This window comes from Perognathus longimembris, chromosome 9 (assembly GCF_023159225.1).
Source record: "Perognathus longimembris pacificus isolate PPM17 chromosome 9, ASM2315922v1, whole genome shotgun sequence".
In the NCBI taxonomy this organism is placed as follows: Eukaryota; Metazoa; Chordata; class Mammalia; order Rodentia; family Heteromyidae; genus Perognathus; species Perognathus longimembris.
In genome coordinates, this window is record NC_063169.1 from 67,364,990 (window position 1) to 67,391,962 (window position 26,973).

General features: G+C 41.4%; 1 protein-coding gene across 2 annotated transcripts in view; it reads left to right on the plus strand.

Moving 5' to 3' along the window:
- Nucleotides 1-26,973, plus strand: part of Tulp4 (TUB like protein 4) — a 124,023-nt gene that overhangs the window by 18,585 nt on the left and 78,465 nt on the right. For both annotated transcript variants that reach the window (XM_048354377.1, XM_048354376.1), the window contains exon 2: nt 2,648-4,834. In XM_048354377.1, the coding sequence (XP_048210334.1) occupies nt 4,583-4,834 (252 nt within the window). In that variant the 5' untranslated portion in view covers nt 2,648-4,582. The remainder of the gene's footprint in view (nt 1-2,647; nt 4,835-26,973) is intronic.

Consider the following 26,973-nt stretch of genomic DNA (forward strand, 5'->3'; position numbering starts at 1 on the left):
CCTCTTCCTCTGGCTTAAACTCAGGGCCTGGGTACTGTCCCTAAGTTTTTTTGCTCAAGGCTAGCACTTGAGTCACTGTTTATGTGTTACTGAGGAATTGAATCCAGGGCTTCATGCATGCTAAGGCAAGCTCTCTACCACTAAGCCATATTCCCAGCCCATCAATGATTTCAGTTAGTATTTAGACCAAACTTCTTGGATGTTCAGATTCAGATGTTTAGCTTCTAATTTACCCTGCTGCTTACTATTGGATGTCTCCCAGGCATGGAAAACTTAATATCCTGAATGGAACCTATGAAATCATAGGCCCTCTGGGTCTGTTGTAACAACTCCCCCATCTATCCCTTTTCATCAACTGGGAACTATTCATAACAAGACTAGCTGACACTGAGAGTTTATTACATGGTAGGCACTGTCTTCAAAGTATAACATAGATTGTGTAGAACTCAGTAGTAGAGCACTTGTCCAGCATGTGGCCCAGGGTTCAGCCTCCGATACTACTACAAAAAGTTAAAAGAATAGCTAACACAATTTATTTAGTCCTAACAATGTACCATGAGGTTCATGGTAATAATAGCAGTAGTAATTGTAATTGATTACTATAGCTGCTAGTGTGTATCAGGCACTGTTTTCATCCTGTTATACTCATTGAATTATGAGTTATCCTTAACAAATAATCACTTGATTGTGCTTGTTCTGGTGCTCTACTACTTGAGCCAAACCTCAAGCCTTGATTTTTTTTTTTTGTTCATTTGGAGATGGAATCTTAGAGACTTGTCTGCCTGAGCTGACTTTGAACTGTGATGATCTAGATTTCTGACTCCCAAGTAGCTAGGATTACAGGCTTGAGCTACCACTTGGCCTAATTTCTTTTTAACTGCTGGATTAAGGACATTCTATAGTGAAGTTAATTTAAAAACAAACAAACAAAACCCATGGAGCCAGGCACCCGTGGTTTACCCCTGTAATCCTAGCTACTTAGGAGGCTGATTGCCGTTCAAAGCCAGCCCAGGCAGGAAAGTCCAGGAGACTCTTATCTGTAGAGTAGTAACCTTGAGCTGAAGAGCTCAGAGACAGAGCCTAGGCCCAGAGTTTTCAAGCCTTATGACCAAAATGAATAAATAAAAAAAATTCATGAACTAGGTGGGTACAGTGACCTGTACCTGTAATCCCATTTGTTGGGGAAATAAATATTAGGAGGTCATGGTTTGTGGTCAGCCTTGGCCAAAAAAAAAAAAAAAGTGAGGTACTATCTCAATAAGAAAGATGTAGTTGCCTAGTCTGCCTGTTATCCTAGCTCTGGGAGAGGTCAGGTAGGGTAATAGTCTAAAGTTATCCCCAGTTATGAGTAAAGCAATATAGGGCTGGAGAGTGGATTAAGAATGCCTCCCTAGCAAGCATGAGGCCCTGAGTTCAAACTCCATGACCCACTCTGGAAAAGAAATCCTTGTTCTGCTGGTACAGTTGATACCTCTCCACTGATTTAGTAACGTTACAGATGTGAATGAACAATCCTCAGATAGTAATTCTACACCTGAGTGTATGCACTGGACACCTTTCTCACAGTTCTTGCAGGATCTAGATATATACAGATAGTTATAGCAGCATCCTTCACATTGGTCAGAAGCTGACTTTTGGTAACACACACATACATACACACAGTGATGATAACTAGAGTAATCTGTATGTGGAAATGCATAGCATAATAACAATATTGTAGGTCCTAGACATGTAAAAAACTTGCTTAGAGTTAGCAGTTTGGCTACTGTTGGCTTTTACCGTTGGTACAAATGAAAGAATGGCCTTATATTATTATTAGTTTTCTTAAGAGGATCTTGCAGGAACTTGATCCTATCAGCCAGTTGTTCCCCTGAATGGCAGAATTAGTATTTCATGGAAACATATTAGAAATGCAGACATCCTGGCCTTGCTCTTCAGTGTCTGGAGAAATTAATTACTACACTTCTGAAAGATCACTTTGAGGGCCCCTTGGATGGGGGCAGGGTGGGGAAATTTTAGACAGGCTTTTTCAACTTCTGCGGAGGATGTGTTGTGGGCCTGCTTGTCAGGTAATAGGAAGAGGGATAGGCTAGATTTACTAGAGATAGATTCTCTAGAACTTTATTGATAGTCAGCAACTTAAAAGGTGAGAAAACAGTTGTGCTTTGCTCTGTTGCCTGCTATCTGAGCTTTTAAAAGTCCTTACTGCTTTCTGTCATTAGGGATTATTTTACAGATGGTGAGAAAATTAATTCAAGTAATTTACCTGAGTCTCTTGAGTCTCCTTTAAAAGAATGTTTGCTTAAACAATGAGCAGATTCTCAGTACTCTTGAAGTCTCACATCCAAGGACCAGAGTTTTAGAAAGGACAGTGGCAATGCAGAAGAGTAGAGCAATGATTTTATCCAGATAAAACTAGCTACTGACAGATCTAACAAAATGGTCTATGCTAGTCAAATTCTCCATGTTGTATGTGTTCTCAAAGTTCATGTGGTATATTCTTTTGCTACCTGTTTTAGCAATGTAATCTGTGCTCAATAGATGCTTATGAAGATGGGTTTCTAATCTCAACTGTAGCAATTATTTTGTTAGAACCTTTATTCTTTAGTATTTTAAAGTTCTTTTGTTCATCCTTTTTGTTTTACAGATTTGTAAGGCTCCAGGGTCTTCAAACGGTGATTAATCTGATGATTCCTGAAGTTGCTGAGAAAGCAAGTACTTCAAGTACAAGTGCTGGTTGAAGATTGTATCCGTGTATATTTAAAATCCTCTCTATACATATGATTTACACGAGAAGACAAGCTCATTCTTATGCCATTTGAGAGTTTTACCACTGATGAAAATTAATTTAAAAATCAGATGGAGCAACTTGACACTACAAGGCTCAGCCTTGCGAGAAACATATATAACTAACGGCCAATTTTCCATATGGTATTCACGGGTAAAGAAAGTTTGCAAAAAGAAGAAAAACATTGCACAGATTAAGCCTCAGAAATACCTCTGCAATTTAAAGAAGGAATATGAGTAGAGAAGTGTGAATTCAAACATTGCAGGTGGGATTATGCAGTGGTTTTTGCACTTTATTTTTTTATTAGATTTGTGACTTGGACAGACTTTAAAATTCTGGACAGAAAAGTAACTTTTGCTCTTCCTGTGGCTTCAGGCAAACAAATTTAGGTGTGATGATACAATTTTGAACAATGAACTAATTCCTTTGCTCTTTTCATTTAACTATATTTGAGGAATTTTAATTTAATTTTTTGGCTTCTCCTTTTTTGCATCTTTAGGACAGTATCTTAAAAGAACAGTTGGAACTGATAGTTACAAAATAAATACCAAGGAAAACAAAAAGCTTCTTTTTCCTTGGACTAAAGGTGTGGAAACAGGCCTTGAATGTGGACATGAAGACGTTTGTTATTGAAGCACGGTGATCCTCTTGGGAGATGGTACAGTCTGAAGAACTCTGATGGTGGCCTGGGTGTGTGCTAAAAGGGGATTGTTAATCTTCTTGAGATGAGGAAGGCTGCATATAAGAAGATTACTTGATAGATTTAACTCTGAGGTTACAGTTTTGTTTTTTTCATTAAAATAGTAAAATACATGACCTTTAGGAGCAGAAAAGTGGAAGTAAATAGGAAGTGAAAAAGGAGTCAGGAAAGAGAAAATCTTACGGTGTAATTCTTGTCAGCAAGAGAATTTAGGACTCACCCAAGACAAAGACTTGGTCGCCTTCAATAGCTTTAGCCTCTGCCTCGGCGGAGGAGAAGGGCTGGCGAGCTTTCTAGCTTCTGTGCCATGGAGGAGTGTGCCCGCCAGTGGAAGGGCCGTCCTAGGAAGCCCCGCGTTCCACGGGGACACAGGGCCCAGCTTTGAGACCGGAAGTTTCTGATTCTGAACCATAGGGAAACTGCTTTTCTTCCTAAAATTTGGACTGCTGTCTGCACAAACTTTGGTCTGTTTTGCACGGTTTGTGTGCCTTTTTCCCCCCTTATGCAATCTTTTTCAGCTGTAGCAGCAGAAATTTGTCTAGTTTGGAAAACATGCCAGCGGGTGGCTCCAGAAGGAAGATCCTGTGTGTTCTGTAGCTGAACTTTTGAATAGAAAACTCCAGCTAGAGGGATTCTTAAAGCCTTAAGTTACTTGAAATCTATGTATTTGCAACCCTTTGTCTCTGGAATCACATTACACAAAACTGGAATCTCAGGCTGAATGAGAAGTTGTATTAAAAAAAAAGAAGAGAACTCTGTTTCTTGACCATCGCTTACTGACAAAGCTCTTTCTCCAAAGGATCAGCACGTTCTTCCTCTTTTACGACTTGAAAATAAATAAAAATGGAGCTCATGTTTTTTTAGGCATTCCCTTTTCTTAGCAGACTGCCATCATCTTTTATAGAGGAATTTTTTCACTATGCATTTGGTGGATCTTTATAACATTCTGGCCTCCTAATTAGTTCTAGGTCAGTCTTAATTAAAGGGGGGAAAGCAACAGAAGCCAATCACAAAGATAAAGTAAACAAAAAATTGTTTCAGAATTTTCAGTACTAAACTGTACTTTTTAAGTGAAATAATTTATTGAAAGAAGTATGTATGCTGCCGTGGAACATGGGCCTGTGCTTTGCAGTGACTCCAACATCCTCTGCTTGTCCTGGAAGGGGCGAGTCCCCAAGAGCGAGAAGGAGAAGCCTGTGTGCCGGAGGCGATACTATGAGGAAGGCTGGCTGGCCACTGGCAATGGGCGCGGCGTGGTGGGGGTGACTTTCACCTCAAGTCACTGCCGCCGAGACAGGAGTACTCCACAGAGGATAAACTTCAACCTGCGAGGCCACAACAGTGAGGTCAGCTGTGATTTTGTTTTGATTTTTGTGTGGTCACTTCCATTCGTTGAGCACAGCTCTGTCTCTCCTTCCCCCCCACCCCATCCCACCACTTAAATTTCCTTTGCTTCAGTTTCTTAGACTTGCTGTTGTGGAGACTTGACATACAATTTCTCATGTCCCAAGGGCAAAGATGCTAAGGTGACAGTCTACAGGAGCCTGTCCTCCGCATCTGGGTCATTTGTCCCTTATATCCTTGTTGTCCTCTTCCTTGCCTCTGCCTGTCTGAAAGGTCCTGGAATTTGAAAGATTCCCAGTGGTATGGAGGCCAGAGTGCTTTTGGACTAGATGATCTTTTTTTTTAATTTAATTTTATTGTCAAGGTGATGTACAGAGGGTTACAGTTATATACATAAGGTAGTGAGTACATTTCTTGTCATACTTGTTACTCCCTCCCTCATTTTCTCCCACCTTCCCTCCCCCCAATCACCCTAGATAATCTTAACCACCTCCTAAGCTCCTGGCCACTATAGCAGAGAGTTGCCTGCCTAAGACCAACAGTGTAAAAATCAAAATGCTGCTACTATCATCTTACTTAGCTAACATCTGCAATTCTTAAATAATGCTTTAACGCCTACCTACCTTGTACTGAGAGATGAAAGAAGTCATTAATTCAGTAGAGCCATAGCTTTTCACATCTCTAGGGTCTATTGTATTATGTTGTATATTTGCCTATATAGATGTTTCTGGTTATGGTCTTTTGCATGTGTGTGTGTTTGTGTGTGTGTGTGTGTGTGTGTGTGTGTGTGTGTGTGTGTGTGAATGAGTGATACTGGGTTTGAACTTGGGGCTTTATGTTTGCTCAGCAAGCACTCTACTGTTGATTCAGTTCCTACCAGCAGTATATTAGAATAACTTTTCCTTCCATAACTTCATCAACAGAATGTATTTTCAAGCATTTGAAATTTTGCAAATCTTATAGAAATGACACGTTAGTATGGTTTTAATTTGTATTAACTATTAATATGAGCAAAATTGAGTGTCTTGTCTTTTTTTTTTTTGCCAGTCCTGGGCCTTGGACTCAGGGCCTGAGCACTGTCCCTGGCTTCTTCCTGCTCAAGGCTAGCACTCTGCCACCTGAGCCACAGCGCCCCTTCTGGCCGTTTTCCATATATGTGGTGCTGGGGAATCGAACCGAGAGCTTCATGTGTAGGAGGCAAGTGCTCTTGCCACTAGGCCATATTCCCAGCCCTGAGTGTCTTTTCATATTTTCTATTTAAGGGCTACTTTTTTCAGCCAGCTGTTGGCCCCGAGAGTGCCTGGGATTATAGTATGTGCTGCCACACTTGGCCTTTTCTACCTATTTAAAAAAACATATATATATAGGGGCTGGGGATATGGCATAGTGGCAAGAGTACTCGCCTCATATACATGAAGCCCTGGGTTCAATTCCCCAGCACCACATATATAGAAAATGGCCAGAAGTGGCACTGTGGTTCAAGTGGCAGAGTGCTAGCCTTGAGCAAAAAGAAGCCAGGGACAGTGCTCAGGCCCTGACGCAAGCTCCAGGGATGGCCAAAAGAAGAAAACAAACAAAAAAAACTCCAAACACACACACACACACACACACACACACACACACACACACACAAATAGTAGTGGGATTTGAGCTCAGGGATTTTCTCTTATTAGCCTGATTACCACTTGAGCCAAGCCTCCAGCCCCTTTAGGGACTCGCTTTTGGGCTGGGTAGGCCTGAACTTTAATCTCCTGCATATATTTCCCACTGTATCTGGGATGACAGGTGTGCATCTTTGTGCCTGGCTTTTTCTCTTTTTCTTTTTTTCTTTTTTGCCAGTCCTGGGACTTGACTTGAACTCAGGGCCTGGGCACTGTCCCTGAGGTTTTTTTTTTTTTTTTCTTCTTCTCAAGGCTAGCACTCTACCACTTGAGCCACTTCTGGCCTTTTCTGTTTATGTGGTACTGAGGAACCAAACCCAGGTTTTCATGCATGCTAGGCAAGGACTCTACCACTAAGCCGCATTTCCAGCCAGTGCCCAGCTTTTCCTATAGATACAGGACATTTCAGGCTTTTTGCCTCAATCTCAGTCTGTCACATAGCTGGCTGACAGGCACATACCACTATACCTACCTATTGGCTACCTGTTGATTGACTGGCCTTGAATCATGATCCTCCTGAGGAGCTTTAGGAGGTTCTACCTCCTAAGTAATGTCAATCTCCAGAGTACCTATGATTACAGACATGAGTGCAAGCCTTGGTCTGGTAAGAAACACAGGCAATGGCATTGTATGTAAAATTTAACCAACATTTGTTTTGATATATGTTTACATTAGACACTGCATTTAAAAGAAAGCCATGGCTGATAATTTCTTGCAAATATTTACCTCATAGCACCTTGATGATTTCTTTTTTCCTCGCCCCAGGGCTTGAACTCAGGGCCTGGGTACTGTCCCTGAGCTTCTTTGTGCTCAAGGCTAGTGTTCCATCACTTGAGCCACAGCGCTACTTCCAGCTCTTTCTGAGTAATTTATTGGAGCTAAGAGTCTCACGGAGTTTCCTGCCGTGGCTGGCTTTGAACCACGATCCTCAGATCTCAGCCTCCTGAGTAGGTTTGAGCCACTGGTGTGAGCCACCAGCCCTGGGCTTGTTTCGTTTTTTATTAGTGATGGCCTGTTCCTTTTCCTTGTTCTCCTTTTGTATATCTTAATTCTAGGAAGTTCAGGATCTACCATTTAGATGGCAACTGTGGTTTTTCCAAGTCATTGAAGTAATGTACTTATAGTTAAATTGAAGTAGTAATTCTTTTCTTCCAGAGTAGTAATAATCTATGAGATAATATATTTTAAGAAAGGACTGCCAAAATGATGGAAGTGCTGTGTTCATAAGTGATATGAATGGCCCTCATACTCTATTTACTTCTTACCTTACAGTCCATATGCTATTACTTGGTACCGAGAATTTCCTGTTCTGACTCAGAGGGTCAGAGACAGTATTTTTTAATTTGGTTCACAATTTATGTTTGAGAACATATACATTCAGTAAGTAATTAATCTAAGTTCTGTATATAGTTTGGCACTCTGGGACCAAAGAAACCCCAAAGAACTCATGGATTCTGTCTTCTAGCACTGAAAGTGAGGTGTGTACCTGGAAATCTCTTCCTGCATTTATTTTTCAGCTAAGACAAAAAGAATCTGTGGTCCTTTAAGAAATTAAGGATGAATATAATTAGAGATTTTGTAGTGAAGATCTTGGAACAAGAATAGAATTTCAACAGTATTTGTTTTAGTGAGGAAAGAAGACTAAGCCAAATTTTGTCTTCAGAGAAGTAGTTTCTCCTTTCTGTGAGAAGCAAAGGGTACCATTTCTCCTTGACTCTACCCTAGCATGTACCTATTCTTGTCAGATCAGGTTCTGGCATCTGCAGGAAGGTGATGTCAGAGTAGAGCCTGTTGGACAAAGACCTATCTGTTTTTTGCTTGGAACAAAAACAACCCTTGTTGAATAGATAGTAATCTTCCCTTTTGGGGGGAAATACTGAAGTCTGAACTCAAGGCCTTTCATTTGAGCCACATTCCCAACCTGTTCTACTTGATTTTTGAGATAGTCTCATGTTTATGTGTAGGCCAACCTGATCTGTAATTCTCCTATTTGTGCCTCTTAAGTAGATGAAATTGCAAGTACATGCTACCATACATAAGTTCTATTTGTTGAGATGGAGTCCTGCTTAGTTTATGCTCAAGAGTGCCTTGAATTGCCATTCTCCTGCCTCCTGAATAGCTAGGGTTAAAGCATGAGCCACCATACTCAACTAATATTCTTATGTTGGCTGGAGCCATGAATGCTTTTTTCTTCCAGTCTTAGTGTTTGAACTCAGGGCCTCTTGTGCTTGCTAGGCATGTATTTTATACCACTTGAGCTATGCATCTATTCCTTTTTGTGCTGTTTTTTTTAAAAATAGGGTTTTACTTTTTGCCTAAGCCAGCCTGGATCATTCTCCCTATTTATGTTTTTTGTGTGGCTATGAGAGGCACATATGACTGCACTGAGATTTTTATTGATTGATATGAGTGCTCTCTCTCTCTCTCTCTTTCTCTCTCTCTGGTCTTGGTTGCCCTAAAACCATGATCTATTCCATCTCTACCTCTTGAGCAGCTAGCATAATAGGCATGAACTACTTAGTAATGCTCTTTACATGTTTCAACTTTGCTTTGAAATGTGTGTAGTTTATAATGGGGATTTTATTCATTTGTATAAGTTGTACTTTGATTAATTTCAATGGCGCAGGCTTAACTAGAATGCTTCTTTAATTAATTTTGACTTATATAGGCACTCATATAAGACTTTCTGTGTCTTAAGTATTCAGGATATGGTTGTAGTTAAACTTGAGAAGGTATATAATCATGTGTTTATGATTTATTGAGTTAAAGATAGTTTGTTAATGACTTGTTATTAGTAGTTGTATATGGCTCTCTGGTATATGAATTTATTTTAGCTTGCTAGGTGACCTTAGCTGTCATGCTTTAATGTATTCCATTACTAGACACCTGCTTTACAATGGTGCTCATATTCAGAGAGGGTGCTTTGGGTCGATCACCTCCAGGTAGTAAGAACACAAGGCAGTAGGGGTTGCAGTATTGATTATGGTTTGATATGATTTTGTTGGTAGTATTGATTATGGTTTTGGTAATGTGATCAGATTTATAAATTGTATAATGCTTAAAGATATGAATTTCAAAATCAGACTTTCTTGTACTTTTGCAGATAAATTTAACTGTACTGAGTGAAAAAATGGAAACTTACCTAATTTTATATTCTAGAAAGGAAAAAATTTGAACTTGTGGCCTACATACTATCCTGAGCTTTTTTATTCAAGGCTAGTGCTCTACCACTTGAGCCACAGCTCCATTTTTGGCTTTTTGGTGGTTAATTGGAGATGAAAGTCTCAGGGACTTTCCTGCCAGGCTGGTTTCAAACTGAGATCCTCAGATATCAGCCTCCTGAGTAGGATTACAGGAGAGCCACTGATGCCCTGCTCCTAGAAAGGAATTTAAGTAAATTAAATGTATCCAGTAGAGTTGGATGGATGTTTCGATTTTTTATGCTAGCTTTATTAGTAAAGCTGTCAGGAGGCTGAGACTAGAGTACCTAAAGTTTGAGCTACATAGTGAGATCCTACCAGCAAAAGAAAATGTAACACAATACATATTCCATAGTGGGAAAAACCATATTGAAAGCTCTTCAGGAAGAAACTTGAGAAGACATAATCCAGGTACACTACCCCAGTGATCTGCTTTCTACAGCTATGCTCCATCTCCTAAAAGTTCTCAGCACTTCCAAAATAGCCCCACCAGTTGTCTTCAGTGTATGTGCTTGTAGAGGACATTTCATATTCAAAATGTAACAAGGAGATAAGTGCATACATCTATGTGGAAATCAGGTTCAACAATGAGAAATAGATACACAAATACCTCTATGCTCAAGAGATGTGTGAAAGACTCACCTCTGCCAATGAGCTAATCCCTACCAAGATTCGGGATAGAGCAGGTTTTCCTCTGCAGGTGGAAAATTGAAAATGCTGTAGTGATTCATTTGATGTTTTGAAAGATACATAATTCAAAAATGATGCCAAGGTTCAGAGAGCAATGTTTGATGTTGAACTCTAGTTACTTTAAGTCTCCTGCATTGGAAGTGAAGATCCAGCTTTTAGTTACTGGGTTGGTGACCTCCAGTCGACTATTTTCTGATCTTCATATTTCTTTCTTTTTTACTTTTTATTATAAAGGTGATATATAGAGGGGTTGCAGTTATATAAGTAGATATATAAGAAATGAGTACATTTCTTTTTCTTTTTTTTTTTTTTGTCAGTCATGGAGTTTGAACTCAGGACTTGGACACTGTCCCTGAGCTTTTTTGCTCAAAGCTAGCACTCTGCCACTTTGAGCTACAGCTCTACTTCTGGCTTTCTGGTGGTTAATTGGAGATAAAGAGTCTCACGGCCTTTCCTGCCCAGGCTAGCTTTGAACTGGGATCCTCAGATCTCAGCCTCCTGAATATCTAGGATTGCAAGCATGAGCCACCAGTGCCTGGCACGACTACATTTCTTTTTGGACAGTGACATCCTTCCTTTTATCTCTCCCAGTTTTTCCCTCCTGTACCCACTCACAGTAAATTTCTTACTCTTAAAAGTTAGGCCAGGTGCTGTGGCTCACACCTGTAATCCTAACTACTCAGGAGGCTGAGATCTGAGAATTGAGGTTCAAAGCCAACACAGACAGTGTCCATGAGTCCATGAGACTCTTATTTCAATTAACCACCAGAAAACTGGAGTGGAGCTGTGGCTCAAGTGGTAGATTGATAACCTTGAACAAAAGAAGCTCGAGGTACAGCTCCTAGACCCTGAGTTCAAGCCTGTGTACAACTGAGAAAAAAAAGTGGGGGTAGTTTTTCAGAACTACTCAGTTTTTAAGGTTCTACATTCTTCTAATTTATTTCCTACTTTTACTATAGTATTTGTTACAGTCTCCAAAGTGCTTAATTAGCATTTTAAAGGTTTTCTTTTTAGTGTTCACTGCCTTCTACAAATTCCTTCCCTCTCTCCTTCATTTTCTTCCTTTTTCTTCAATAGTATCAGGGTTTGAACTCAAGGCCTCACACTCCTAGCTTTTTAGTAGGCTGGCACTACCACTTGAGCCATATTTCCAGATTGATTTTTTTGCTGGTTATTTTTGTCTTGTAAGTATTTCTTTTTTTCTTTTTTTCTTTTTTTTTTTTGGCCTCAGGACCTGAGCACTGTCCCTGGCTTCTTTTTGCTCAAGGCTAGCACTCTGCCACTTGAGCCACAGCACCTCTTCTGGCCGTTTTCTGTATATATATGTGGTGCTGAGGAATCAAACCCAGGGCTTCATGTATATGAGGCAAGCGCTCTTGCCACTAGGCCATATCCTCAGCCCCTTGCTGGTTATTTTTGGAAATGGAGTCTTGTGGACTTTTTTTCTCAGGCTAGCCTCAAGCTGTGATCCTGTGTCTAAGCCTCAAGTGGTTAGGATTACAGGTGTGAGTTACATGTTCCTGGCTTTCAAAATTCTTTTTGAATACATTTAATTCTAAATATATTGGTCTGGTAAGTTGATTGGTACTGAGTATATTTGACACTTTGTTATTCCACTTTGACTGTAAACTCCACGAGAACAGAGACTTTGCATTTACATTTTAAAATAAAAGACGTACTTCTACTTGGAGTTAGTCCTAGAAAGGAAATCATTTCTAGGTCTTTGGTGACATTGAGGTATCTTTACTATTTTAGGTTTATTTAGGTATATAGACAAGTAATTTGGCTTTCTTTCATGGCCCCTAAAATTTACCTTCTGTAACTATGGCCAAAAGTCATAGAAATCCATTGTTGGCTACAGAAAGAATTGGCTGAAAGTGTCACTTGGTCCTCTTGTATTTATCCCTACAACTTGGAAAAATAACATAGCATATAGTAATGAGTTTATGTTGAATCCATGTGCTATATCAAGACACCCTTCCCTATTATGATCTTCTGTTCTCAACCTGTTGTCCCTGTTGTTGAGCAGCTAATTTAAATATAGCCATTTAAGTTTTCAAAGATATGATGATCCATAGCCAGGTGTTCTCTTGATAGCCCATGACTCGTTGTAGTGATCACAACAGAAAACACACTATGTGGAACGTGAACTATGCAACTTAAGGGCAGAGACATGCAGGGGAAACGGGGGGAAAGCGAAGGAAGGAGTGACATTGTCCAAAAAGAAGTGTACTCATTACCTGACTTATGAAACAGTAACCCTTCTGTATAACACTTTAATAATAACAAAATTATATCTTAAAAAGAAAACATTTCCTATTGCCACTTGGCAGTCAGTAGTACCATGGATTTATTAGCTTAATCTTGAAGGAAATGCCAAGTGAAGGGTAAAATGGAGTCAGTCAGGCTTCTCTTGCTGTAATCTCAGCAGACTTTAGTTATCACTTCCCAAGGACTGGGATTCAGCTGGTTGAGCATAATCATCTATCCTTGTATCATGTACACATGCATTCGCTTAGGTAATCCTTGAGACTAGGTGTGCAAGTATGGCCATCTTTGGCCAAATGCCACTTTTATCTAGAGAGAGTATAAACAAGCCACTGAAGAATAGGAAGCAATGATGAACTGCCACTGTTGGACAGTGTGCCATCACTGAAGGACAGAGTGTTATGATGAACTGCTGCTAGGGGACAGGTGAAAAGGTTGTCCTGATGGACAGAACGTGACCCTTTGAACAGAATGAAGCTGGTGCTGTTTGGCTGTCTGTGAGTCTGTGCTGGGATGGGCAGTGAACAGTATGCCACCATATTATGGGCTGCTGCCATTGTTGCTGCTAGTGATATGGGCAGAGAGCTTTAAATAAATGTGATCTCCATCCTTACCTGGTTTCTTTTTTTTTGCCAGTCCTGGGCCTTGGACTCAGGGCCTGAGCACTGACCTTGGCTTCTTTTTGCTCAAGGCTAGCACTCTGCCACTTGAGCCACAGTGCCACTTCTGGCCATTTTCTATATATGTGGTGCTGGGGAATCGAACCTAGGGCTTCAGGTATACGAGGCAAGCGCTCTTGCCACTAGGCCACATTCCCAACCCCATGTTTCTTCCTTTCTTTGGCCTGCCTCAATTGGAGAATCTGAGAATCATCTGCAGTGCTATAAAGATTTTCATGTAATCTGAAATTCGTTTAAGATTTATAGTAACTACTATAAATTAAAGGCTTATTTTCTAGAATGTAAATATGCCAGGAAATTCAACTTTTCCATTTTTTCTAGTAGTTATGAGTTGTGATTGTTTTACTATTGCTGTTGTTTAAGATAAAAATATATAAAAGGTGTTGTGATCTTAAGTTTTTTTTTAATTTATTTTTTGGTCAGTTGTAAGGTTTGAACTCAGGGCCTGGGTGCTGTCCCTGAGCACTTTTGCTCAAGGCTAGCATTATACCACTGAGTCACAGTTCCCCTTCCAATTTTTTTTTTTTTTTTTTTTTTTTTTGCCAGTCCTGGGCCTTGGACTCAGGGCCTGAGCACTGTCCCTGGCTTCTTCCCGCTCAAGGCTAGCACTCTGCCACTTGAGCCACAGCGCCGCTTCTGGCCGTTTTCTGTATATGTGGTGCTGGGGAATCGAACCTAGGGCCTCGTGTATCCGAGGCTGGCACTCTTGCCGCTAGGCTATATCCCCAGCCCCTTGATACATTCTTGTATGGGACTGGATGTGTGGCGCACAATCGATTAACAATATTTTCACTGGCATTCTTCCTCCAAAGCAGAGGTAAGCAGCCTTTTTTTCTGCTGAGGGCCATTTGGATATTTATATCAATATTCACAGGCCTTACAAAACTATCATTGCAGGCAGATAGTTTAGGGAAGTTGATAAAAAGCATGTAAGAAGCATTTATGTCATACACTAGATGATTTTGAGGGCCTTCTGTGATCTGACAGAGAAAGGGAATGAAAAGAGTCGCCACCTCTGCTCTGGAGAGCATAGTTGACTGAATACATTTCCCAGAGCAGGCACCAAGAACACATCCAGTACTAGGCCTGGATGAAGGTGTTCTTTTATCCTCCTGCTTTCCCATCTGGAGTTCTCATCTCACGTGTGCCTTCTCCCCCTCAGACTTACCAGAAGAAAATGTGGCTCTACTTGGCTTTGTCTTTTTCATGAAATGCCTAAGCTTTTGGATCCAATGGCTCTAGATTACCCTCCAGCTTCAGTATTATTCATGCTCGTACCAGCTTGTTGGGGTGGATAACTTACTGCCTTCTATTATTTCTTAGGAACATATGCATATTTTTATTCTCTTGTTATTTGAGTTAGAGCTTTTGTGGGACTGCTGAGCAGAACCAAAAGATAGCAGAGATGACGCACGATTAAAAGGCTTATTACTGGCTTTTAAGGCTTTATCTGATTTAAAAGCATGCCTAAGAATCTGTACTTCGGAATGATCAGTTTACATAAGCATGCCATGTTTATTGACATGAGTCACATCTTTTCTTTCTTGTTCATTTACACATACTTTAGATCTGAATCCTGAAAATTAGTGTTTGTTTATAAGCCTCTGATGCTTGTGGAGGAAAAGTAATTTCATGGGCAGATCTATTCAAGAACATAACTACATAGCCAAGTTGGTGTAGCATAAACTTGAAAGGTTCTTAGAATACTGAAACAGCTAATGATATGTGTCTTAGATTTAGCAATGATACTTTTTTGGGTTATACTGGGAATTGAACCCAGGGCCTCAAGAGTGCTAGGTAAATCTCTACGACGTAAACCATGCCCACAACCCTACATTGATATTTTAAAGTGATAATATAGAACTATATACTCAGTTCAGTTACTCATGTTTTTTGACCCTTTGGAAGGGCAGATAAAAAAGATTAGCAGCGGTAGGGGGGGGTGGTGGTTTGAGGGCCCTGTCCCTGAGATTTTTTACTCAAGGCTAGTGTTCTAGTACTTTGAACTGCAGTGTCAATTCTGGTTTTCTGATGGTTAATTGGAGAGTCTCTTGGACTATCCTGCCTGGGCTGGCTTTGACTTGCGATCCTATGTAGCCAGGATTATATGCATGTGCCACCGACCCTGCCTGAACATAGAATTTTAAATCAGACTTTGAGTTGATACATAGTGCTATAACCACTAGCTGTATAGACTCTAGCATACTTCTCTAGCTATAAAGCAGGGATATAAAACCCTACAGGACTGTGTGAAGGTTAAGTAGGGTAATATATGTTTATCTCATAGATGAAAATACCTGGTATACCAGGTATTTGGCCCTCAAGAAGATTCTCAGTAAATGATTACTTCCAGGCTTTCTGCAGTGAACAGTAAGAGTGAAGATAAATATAAACATCTGGGCACTGGTGGCTCACACCTGTAATCCTAGACAGACTGGGCAGAAAGGTCTGAGATTATCATCTCCAGTTAACTATCAGAAAGCCAGAAATGGAGTTGTGGCTTAAGTGGTGCAGAGTGCTAACCTCTGAGCAACAAAAGCTGCTCAAGGATAGCACCCAGACCCTGAGTCAAGCCCCGGACTAGCTGATACTCTGCCTCTTGAGGCATAACTCTTTTCTTGTTTTTTTTTTTTTTTTTTTTTTTTTTTTGTTGTTGTTGTTGTTAGTCCTGGGGCTTCAACTCAGCCTGGACACTGCCCCTGTACTTATTTTTTGCTCAAGGCTAGCACTGTACCACTTGAGCCACAGCTCTACCTCTGGCTTTTTCTGTGTATGTGGTACTAAGGAATCAAACCCAGGGCTTCGTGCATGCTAAGCAAGTACTTTACCACTAAGCCACATTCCCAGCCTGAGCCATAACTCTTGTTTTTGTTTTAATTGATTTATTTATTGTCAAAGTATGTATTTATTCATTTTTATTGTACAGAGGGGTTACGGTTTCATGTATTAGGCCGTGAGTACATTTCTTATCAAACTTGTTACCTCCTTCCCTCATTTTTCTCCTACCTTCCTCCCTAGTTTTACAGTTGGTTTAGAGCATATAGTTTTGTAAGTATTGCTATTGAATTGGTTAGCCTTTTACCTTTGTCTCTCCATTTTGATGTTCCCCTTCCCTTCCCTACTTCTGATACATCTATATACAATACCCAGGGTACCAAAATCAGTTACAGTGGCATCAGGGGTAAAACCATGGGGAAGAAGGACAAAAGAAAATGGCATAATTTCACATGGTATGTTGAACATAACAACATTGATAAACCACTTGTTTCCATAACTTACAGTTCATTTCGCTTAGCATCATCTTATGTGTTCGCATGTATATAACTATTGAGCTATTGTGATCTTCTGCTATGACTACCCTAGATGTGTACTAACTACTACCACCAACGCCGAGCCATAACTCTTAACAGGACTTTTTACTGGTTCTTTTGGAGATGGAGTCTTGCAAACTTTTCTGTCTGGGCTGGCTCCAAACAGTGATTCTCAGATCTCCATCTCCTGAGTAGCTAGGATTAGAATTGTGAGTCACCAGCACCTGGATTTGTAAGACTTTCTTGAAATTAGTTTCCTGTGGGAGTTTGGGGCTTTAACTCTTTTGATGGTCATTGTCACTCTCCATGTCCTTGCCTCTCTCCATGTGGTAGTTTCTGATTGTCTCAACTTTTCTTGGGCTCCTCTTTGGACCCTGTTCTTATCTTGGGGTTCCTAGACATACAGCCCCTTTCTGCTGCTCCTACTACTCCAGGCATGTGGCTTTATCTCAGCCATGGCTGTAGGCAGTGGCCAAAGAAGGCTTTTTAACTTCTTTTTAAAAAGTAATGGCTAGGGGCTGGGGATATGGCCTAGTGGCAAGAGTGCTTGCCGTGTACACATGAGGCCCTGGGTTTGATTCACCAGTACCACATATACAGAAAGCGGCCAGAAGTGGCGCTGTGGCTCAAGTGGCAGAGTGCTAGCCTTGAGCAAAAAGAAGCCAGGGACAATGCTCAGGCCCTGAGTTCAAGGCCCAGGACTGGCCAAAAAAACCCCAAAAAGATAAAAAAGTAATGGCCTAGTGGTAGAGTGCTCACTTCATATACATGAAGCCCTGGGTTCGATTCCTCAGCACCACATATATAGATAAAAGCCAGAAGTGGCGCTGTGGCTCAATTGGTAGAGTGCTAGCCTTGAGCAAAAAGAAGCCAGGGACAGTGCTCAGGCCCTGAGTCCACATCCCAGGACTGGCAACAAAAACAAAACAAATAAACAAAAAGTAATGGCTAATGGGCAGAATCCATTTGACTTCTCGTAGCCAGCCTCTGGTGTGCACCTTTGATTGTTGGTTTCACTGCTGGGCTCTCCTAGTTTCTGAACCACCGAGCTGTGACTTCTCTCTGTTGTTTTATGAGTCTTTTATAAACCTGATTCTTTTCTCCTAGAAGTTACCTGACATTACTGTCATTTGGATTGGAATAAGTAGTATTAAAACCTTTGATCCAAAAAGTATTCTTCCCAGGTTTCTTCATTTTTTTTTTTCCATCTCTACTGAGTTATCTTAAAGGTCCCTTTAAGGTTCCTTAAGGTTCCTTAAGGTTCCACATGTTATCTTCCCAGAGAGAAGTTACTAGTGAAGCTGGGCATTGGGCATGTTATCACCTTTGTACTTTCATTGACTGATAGAACTGGGCCAAACAAGATGGTGAATCATTTGCTCAACGCTTGTGCAAAAGTAGCTGGGCATGATGACTTGTGCCTGTAATCCCAACATTTGGGAGGCTGTGTCAGAAAGATAGCAAGTTCAAGATCAGCCTAAGCTATGTAATGAGACTGGGCCAATAAAGAAAGAAAGCCAAAGGATTGTGGCCTCAGTTGAAGTTCTTCCAGTTCATTTTTTCTTCCCAGTGTTTTCCAGGCTAGTTTTTGCCAGGGAAAAATAAGCCACAAGAATATTGACTTGGCTTGTTCTTATTGGCCCAACAAAATGGTATCTGTGGGAATGAAGCAGGCCACCACCTCCTTTTCTTTCTTCCACTTCCATCTGTTTTCCCTTGGGTGACTTCAAAGACCTGGATGTTCCCAGAAACAGCTTCCTGGGAACTAAGGGCTTGTTTTCATTTTCCCAGAGAAGGTATAGTTGATGTTGAACAATGACTATTAACTAAAGGGGCTCGTGTCCTGGAGGAAAAGGAGTTGGGATCATTTTATGTAAAAAGGAGGTAGAATTCACTTTTACACAGGCTCCTGAAGTCTGTTGTGGATAATTGTTGGAGCTATTTATTTATGTTTTATGAATAATGTTTAGTAAAGAACTGCCAAAATTGCAGCTAACAGTTTTAAAAAGCAAGCTAGCAAGGAAGAAGCCATATGGTATCTGTTTGGAACTAGAGGTATGGATGGATCCACTTTACAAGCTAGGCCTACAGAACGGCTAGACAAGCCGGGCACCAGTGTGGTTCATGCCTGTAATCCTAGCTACTCACGAGGCTGAGTGAGATCTGAGGATCACGGTTCGAAGCCAACCCAGGCAGTAAAGTCTGTGAGACTCTGACCTAGACCTCAGCTTTCTATGCCCCAGCAATTGTGAAATGGGATCATGACTGTGTCAGAGCAGAGAGATAAAGCAAAATTATACATTGATGAATAAAAGCTCTGTTTCTTCCCCCACTGGACTTGAATGACAGGAAATGTGAAGTATGGTGTTGCAGCACCTGTATTCTAGCATGAGGAGTCAGAAGAGGCCAGTGTGGAGAGCCTAGAGCACTGAGCCTTGTGGTATCTTTGTGACCCTGTTTGGGCCAGGCCTGGGCCACAGCCAAAGCTCATCATGACTCACTGGATTCCTCATTGTGGCAGCTGATAAGTTCACTTTGGCCTCTAGTTTCCCATCCTATGTGTCCAAAGTCAGAGTGCCAACTGACACATGTCATACCATATGACTAATACATCTCAAGCTAGGGAAATGGCTCACGCCTGTAATCCTAGCTACTTGGGAAGCTAAGACTGAGAGAATTGTGGTTCGCGGCCAGTCAGTAAAAGCTCACAAGACCCTTTATCAACCAATAGCTGGACATGATAATGTATGCCTGACAGCTATGTGGGAGGTTGAGATGAAAGGACTGAAGTTCCTTTCTGGGCAAAAATAAGTAAATAATGACAAGACTCCATCTCAACTGAAGAAGCTGAATGTGGTGACACATGCCTTTCATCCTGGCTAAGTAGTAAAGCATAAATAGGAAGGTGACCACCCTCAGTGGCTAGATCTTATCTTAAAAAAAAAAATAATAACCAAAGGAGAAGGGCATGCTTCAAGCCATAGAATTGCCTGTCTGCAGGCGTCCCTCAGTTCAAACCCCACCTAGAAAGCACTCATTGGTAATTTTAGTCAGAAGTCTACCTCACATTTTACTAACAGTAGTGTATTCTAAATCAGAGTAGATGCTTCAAAAGAGCTGTCTGGTTTGGTATGTGTGGCTCATACCTGTAATCCTAGCTACTTAGGAAGTTGAGATCTGAGGATTGTAGTTCAGAGCCAGCCCTAGCAGGGAAGTCTGTGAGACTCTATCTCCAGTTAACTAAAGCCACAAGTGGAGCTGTGGCTCAAGTCTTGAGAGAAGAAACTAAGGAACAGTGCCAGGCTCTCAGTCCCATCCCCAATACCAGCACAAAAAGGAAGAAGGGGATGTGTGAAGGGAGCAGGAGAGAGAGAGGGATTGTCTGTCTTCATTGTTTTTTACAATAGGTCTCACTGTAGTGAGGCCAGTGTAGTTTATGTTATAACCTTTCCTTTAGCCTTGAGTGTTGGACTTAAAGGTTTGTACCACCATATCTACCTTGCAAGAGAAATATGACAAAAATGTTTAGTTCCTAATTTGAAGAATTTGAATAGCATAAGATGATTGAAAGTTTCCAAATGGCTTTAGTAATGGTTTAGAATCATTGTTCTCAACAATAGTATGAACCCTAAAATGACAACCATTTTACCCTCTAGCTAGTCTAACTTTTAAAACAAAATTATTATCAGTGCATATGGAGCTCAAGGCACCATCTGTCAGCAATCGTTTTTCCTCTGGGATTTTTTTCTGGTTCTTTTACCCTAGACACCATGTTATCATTTTATTGTCAGTCATGGAATATGCAATGTTTGTTTTTATTTCTTGCTGTTTAATTTTCATATTCTGAAAAAGTAGTACCACAGCAATTAGTCAGAAAAGATTAAGCATAATTATAATGAACTAGGAAATCAAGTTGATATTTAGATTATTTCATGCAGTAGTAATGGAACCTATTGGTATCTTTCTTGGAAGGTGTTCTTGGGGTTTGAACTCATACTTGCTAGGCCAGGTGAGCTATGCTCTTAGCCCTTTTTTGCTTTAATTGTTTTGAATAGAATGTCATAAATTTGTCCCCCCCCCCTTTTTTTTTTTGGCCAGTCCTGGGCCTTGGACTCAGGGCCTGAGCACTGTCCCTGGCTTCTTCCCGCTCAAGGCTAGCACTCTGCCACCTGAGCCACAGCGTCCCTGCTGGCCGTTTTCCATATATGTGGTGCTGGGGAATCGAACCGAGAGCTTCATGTGTAGGAGGCAAGCGCTCTTGCCACTAGGCCATATTCCCAGCCCTCCCTTTTTTTTTTTTTTTTTTTATAAGACACTTTTCTTCCTTCTTTGCTTTCTTCTTTTGTTGGTCTTGGGGCTTGAGCTCTGGGCCTGGGTGCTGTCCCTGAGCTCTTTCTCTCAAGGCTAGCCCTCTATCACTTTTAGCCACAGCTCCACTTCCATAAACTTGTCTTTCTTGTAGCTGGGATCACAGATGCATAACGCCATGCCCAGCTTATTGAGATGAGGGAGTCTCACTAATCTTTTCCCCAGACTGACCTGGAACAGTGGTTCTTCTTATCTCTACCTCTCAAGTAGTTGGGATTACAAACTTGAGCCACTGTGCCTGTCTCTCAGTAGCATTTTCTGTCAGTGTGTATGTTGTAAATACTGAGCAAGACCTGATCTGATGTTTTTGGCTCTGCCCAGAAAGAACGTGCAGGTGAAAGTAGGTAATGGATAAGAGTAGAGTGGGAGCTGAACTGTAAGGAAATACTAAGTCAGGTTTCACAGATAAAGTTCTTCAGTGTGAGTAGAAGCATTGAGTCTAGTAATAATGATGGCAATTACAGCAAATTACAGCAAAACTAGTTTACACTTCTATAATCATACTGTGTTCTAGGCCATCTTCTGTGCAGTGTATTTTGTGTATTTTATATATTAGCCTGTTGAGCCCTAACAGCTCTGTGAAGCAGGAGCTTTATCAGGAAGATCCCAGTGGCAGAGCAGCTTAGCCAAGCTGGCCCTCTCCACCAGCTCTCCTGCCTCCTGGCCCAGTGTTCCTTTGAGGAGCCATGGAGATTGCTGCCAGTGAGACAGCAGCCTGCACAGTTATCACAAGGAGGGGGCTTCATCCCACATTGCTTGTGCCTGGACCAGACTTACATAGCAATATGTTCAGTTCAACTTGCAGTTCACAGAGTTAGCCTCTGTATGAAATTAATGTTTTGCAAAGAAAGGGCATTTGGATCGATCTGGTTATGGCAGCCTCAGGGGCTACTGCGAGGCGCACTCCAAGCTTAGATGCACGATTTACTTGACTAAAGCATGGCATATGCAGTAGTGAAATTCTGTGCAGCAAACCTTTCAAACAATTAACAGGTTAGCAAAACAAATATCAGGAAGCTGAAACTAGATTGCAAGCAAAGGACTAGTAGCAGACCGAAGGAGAGAAAGAAGGCAGAGACCTCAACAGATCTGAACAGGCTTCAGTCATTGCTGCAGAGGGACTCCATGGAACACCAAATGGTCGGAGAAACGAGGAGGGGGTGGGGCTTAAGGTTTTTATACATTTGAGGTTGAGATGTCCTTTGGAATGTCTTTGTCCTAGTCTATTTAGGATTTATGATATCCTTCTGGTGCCAACAGTCTTGCACTTTCAGATAAGGTCAGGGGTGAAGTTATTCCTGAGAATTAAGAGGAGTCCATGGGGGAGGGTGGTCAGTGGGCCTTGGGAGCAACATGGAATTAGGAGAAAGAAGCAGATTCCCATCATCCACCCTAGTGCAAAGGGTGGATGAATGAAAGAGAGAGCCAGGCACAAATACAGCAAGAACACTCACTATGCATGTGTGGTAAAGGAAGTAGGAAATGTAAAATGAGTTGGGAGGGAGAAAACAGATGGGATGGGGGAGAATGATGGAAGGGGTGATGGATCCAGAAGTCATAGACATTTAGGTGGACATTTAAAATTGTAACAGCCTCGTACAACCTTCTGAAGTTCAAAAAATACAAATAAGTTTAAGAGATTATAAAAAAGAGAGAAAGCTTTCTTTTTAACTTGTCTTAAAATAGATTTTCTTAAGGAATTATCCACAACACTAGTTTATCGTTTGTGTTGTAACATGATATATTTTTAGAGGTTTATTATTACTGTTTTATTGCCAATGTATTCAGCAGATGCCTATTGAACACCTATTGTATATCAGTAGAAGGAGACGTAGATTTAGAAATAAACTGGTCCACGGAGACTAGGTAGATTCCAAACGGTCAGCGAGTTTGGAAGGCTTTACCAATGAGTGTAGGGTATGCAGGATTGTAGTTTTTCCAAGATGGGTATGAGAAGGGTTTGTTTTTCTTTGGAAAAGCTTTCCACACTAGGGAACCGGCAAATGTCCATATTGATACATCTTGCTATTTGGGAGCTTTGACTGCAGGCTTTCTCTTGTTATAGTTGTGCCATGAAGAAACTATTAGTAACAACGTGCAGAGGTCTGCTTGGAAGCAGTGCTAATCAGAAGTAAGCAGCAGAGATTTTCCAGGAGTGAATTATAAATGTGCATACGTGTATTGCACATGTGGGTAGTATTAGTAAGTTAGAGTGATTTTTCCAGGAATGGAAAGAAACTAAAGAAGAGTTATGAAATTCAAAGAAGATAACTACCTCATTCATTTTGTAGGATCTGCTCGCCATTTTGTGTTCTCTCATGTTAGCGCTGCCTGGTGGAGAGAAGAGGGGTGAGTCTCGGGTTCCACTTTCACCCTTAGACGCAAGTTAGACAGCTTAGACAGCACAACCTATCTCTTCATTCACCATACACTGAAAGATTCATTTCTTTAAATTATCTTAGAGATAGTCAGCATTGCTTATAAGAACATTGCGCCTTTTCCAACAATAGTAATATGGGTAGTACTCTGCTAACTGCCATTGTGTAAGCATTCATGGTGTCAGCGTTTCAACAGTGAATTTATTCATGAGTAGTACCTCTTAGGAATCATTATAGTTTTGTTTTAAAACAGGTCCGAGATGTGACATTTTCTGAAAATTAGCTTATTAAGGATATATTTTTCATTTTTTTCATACTTATGGGGTGTTAATTCCTCTCTTTAAAACTGTGGCCGTGGCCTTGCTATGCTTACATAAACTTAAGTGTGAAAGTAGTCAGGTTCTCAGCTGGGTGCTGGTGGCTCCTGCCTGTAATCCTAGCTTCTCAGAAGGCTGAAACCTGAAAGATTGTGGCTTGAAGGAGAGTAGGCAGAAAAGTCCACGAGACTCTGTCTTCAGTAAACCAACAAAAAGCTAGGCAGGAGGCATGGCTCAAGTGTTATAGTATCAGCAATGAGCCAAAAAGCTGAGCAGTTGTAAGATTCTGAGTTTGAGTCTTGGTACCAATAAAAAAGCAAGTTCTCAAATATAAGTTAAACAGATGACTTTAAAATTTTAATGTATTTCTTTCCTTCCCCTTTCTCCCTTCTCTCTTCCTTTTTTGTTTTTTTCTTTTCCATGACAGTATTTCCCTATGTTACCCAGGCTGGCCTTGAACTAGCGCTGTGTACATTTGCTTCAGGCCTCTGAAAAGCTGGGATTATAGTTGCAAGTCACCATAGTCAGCTCTAAATTAATGTATACAATGTTGGACTTCGTTGAGATCTCTACCAACAACAACTCATACTAAATTAAAGAAACCAAAATATCTGGGGAAAAGAAAAACGTGACTCAGTGTAAGCAAATTAAAAATATCTGTCCCAAAAAGGAACCTTACTGCACTGCTGGTGGGAATATAAACAAGTACAGCCATTCTGGATAGCAGTCTGGAAGTTCCTCAAAAAACTAAACCTAGACCTTCCCTATGACCCAACCATACCACTCGTAGGCATCTACCCTGAACATATGACAAGGACACCTGGACATCCATGTTCATTGCCATCTTACTCACAATAGCCAAGATATGGAAACAGCCCAGAAGCCCCACAATAAATGAGTGGGCCAAAAAAAGAAATATTACCTATAGGTACAATGGAATTTTACACAGCCTTTAGAAAGAATAATGTCATTTGCAGGGAAATGGATGGACCTAGAACAAATCATGTTACGTGAGGTGAACCAAGGTCAGAGAGAGAAACAGCACATGTGCTCTCTGCCATGTGGAAGTTAGATCTAAAGTGCACTGGGATATGACAAATTATACAGGATTCTAGATACTCACGTACAGTGAGAAGATACTCTTAGGAGAAAGGCACAATGCCTAAGTGCCTCTTCATATTTATATAAAATAATAGACATACTGAAACTCCAAGATATGGAAAAAAAAAAGACTTTTTCTTTCTTTTTTTTTGGCCAGTCCTGGGCCTTGGACTCAGGGCCTGAGCACCTTCCCTGGATTCTTCCCACTCAAGGCTAGCACTCTGCCACCTGAGCCACAGCGCCCCTTCTGGCCATTTTCCATATATGTGGTGCTGGGGAATCGAACTGAGAGCTTCATGTGTAGGAGGCAAGCACTCTTGCCACTAGGCCATATTCCCAGCCCTTTTTATTTCATTTTTGATGATTTGGTCTTCTTTACCTTGTGTATGGTGTATCCACATGTATATCTTCAGGAGGGTCGGGGGAGGGTACAGAACTGGAGGGAAAAAGGGTGGAAAAAGTCCAGCAGTGGAGCTCACTAGACATTGATGAAAGTGAACTATACAGCTTGTGGGTGGAGATGGGAGGGAGGGACTGAGAGGTAATGAGGGCACAGAGGACACGATATAAAAGGAAACATACTCATTACTTGACTCCTGTAATTGTAATCCCTCTGCACATCACTTCTGAATAACAGTAAAGTAAAATTTAAAAAGTCTGTCTCAGGCAGAAATAAGGAGGATGGATATAGCTTAATGGAAGTAATGAGACTGGATAATGAGCAGAGGAAACCTCTGCTTTGCTAGCCAGTTCTAGAATCCAGCAAAGGATGAGTAGAAGCTGGAGGCCAGAAATAGCTTGGAGTCCCACAGTGCTGAGGACAACAGCTGATGGACAGATGGGCCCAGGTGGCAGTGCCTGACCCTGGATAACCCAGCCTCCTTTCGCACACCACAGCTCTTGAAAGCCTGCCTCAACTCCTGTTGCAACTTACCAGTTAACCCTGGAAATATAACCACAGGAATCATTCATTGGTGGTGGCTTGGGGGCATACTCACTTGGTAGTTCTAGGTGAGGTTTGTCATGAGTCCACTGTCGAGTGGTGGGGTGCTGGTGTGGGCCCAAAGGCTCTCTTCACAACATCTACTGCCTAGGCCTGACCAGCCCTTTCAGCACCCTGTGCTGTCTTGTGCAGCACAGCCAGACTCTTGACTTGGAGCTTCAGACTTCAAAGTTATTAAGTCTAAGGGAAAGCGAAATAAGGGCAAGTGGAAGTTTATCTTTTGTCACATCACCTAAAGCCCACTGAATCACCTCCACTGTTGCCCCAAAGCCTGCCCAGGTTTCAAAGGAAGGAACCCAGATCCCTCTTCCTGGAGTAGTTTCAGTGTTGCAGTTTATGAAAAACATGTGGCATGAGATGTGCTCATGGAGCCATCTTTGGAAAGTGTAGTCTACCACAACACAAGGGCTGAAAGAGCTAACTGCTTGCTTTCTTTTTTTTTTTTTGGGCCAGTCGTGGGCCTTGGACTCAGGGCCTGAGCACTGTCCCTGGCTTCTTCCCGCTCAAGGCTAGCACTCTGCCACTTGAGCCACAGCGCCGCTTCTGGCCGCTTTCTGTATATGTGGTGCTGGGGAATCGAACCTAGGGCCTCGTGTATCCGAGGCAGGCACTCTTGCCGCTAGGCTATATCCCCAGCCCCTGCTTGCTTTCTTAAAAGCTCCTTGTGAAACATGAATGAGCTATAACAAGAAGCCAACTGGCTGATGTAACAGTCACAGGCATGACAAGTATTGCCTCATACTTAGCCTATTGAGTGTGGTTGTTAGGCCAAGGGTCTGTGGCAGTATTCGGTGGCCATGAGGGAGAGGCTAGGAGAACAGGAGAGTCTGGCTCTGATTGTTTGACAGCCATAGACAAATGAGAATATATGCCTGGCTGTAGACTTCTAGTCTTGTGGGAAAGTAAATCCTCTCCTTGTCTGAGCTGCTGTTACTCAGGATTCTGTTGCATATAGAGATACCTTCCTGTTGATACATGATATTAAATAATATGTGTTGGATGAGATGGTAAGGTTTTGTTTTTGTTTGTTTTGAGACAGGGTCCTTCTGAGTTGTTCAGGCTGGTATTGAGCTCCTGGGCTTGTATGGCCTTTCTGCTTCGCTTCCTTAAGAATTTTTAAATTATTGCTAGTGCAAAAAGGGTAATTGTGATGAGCAGTGGGAA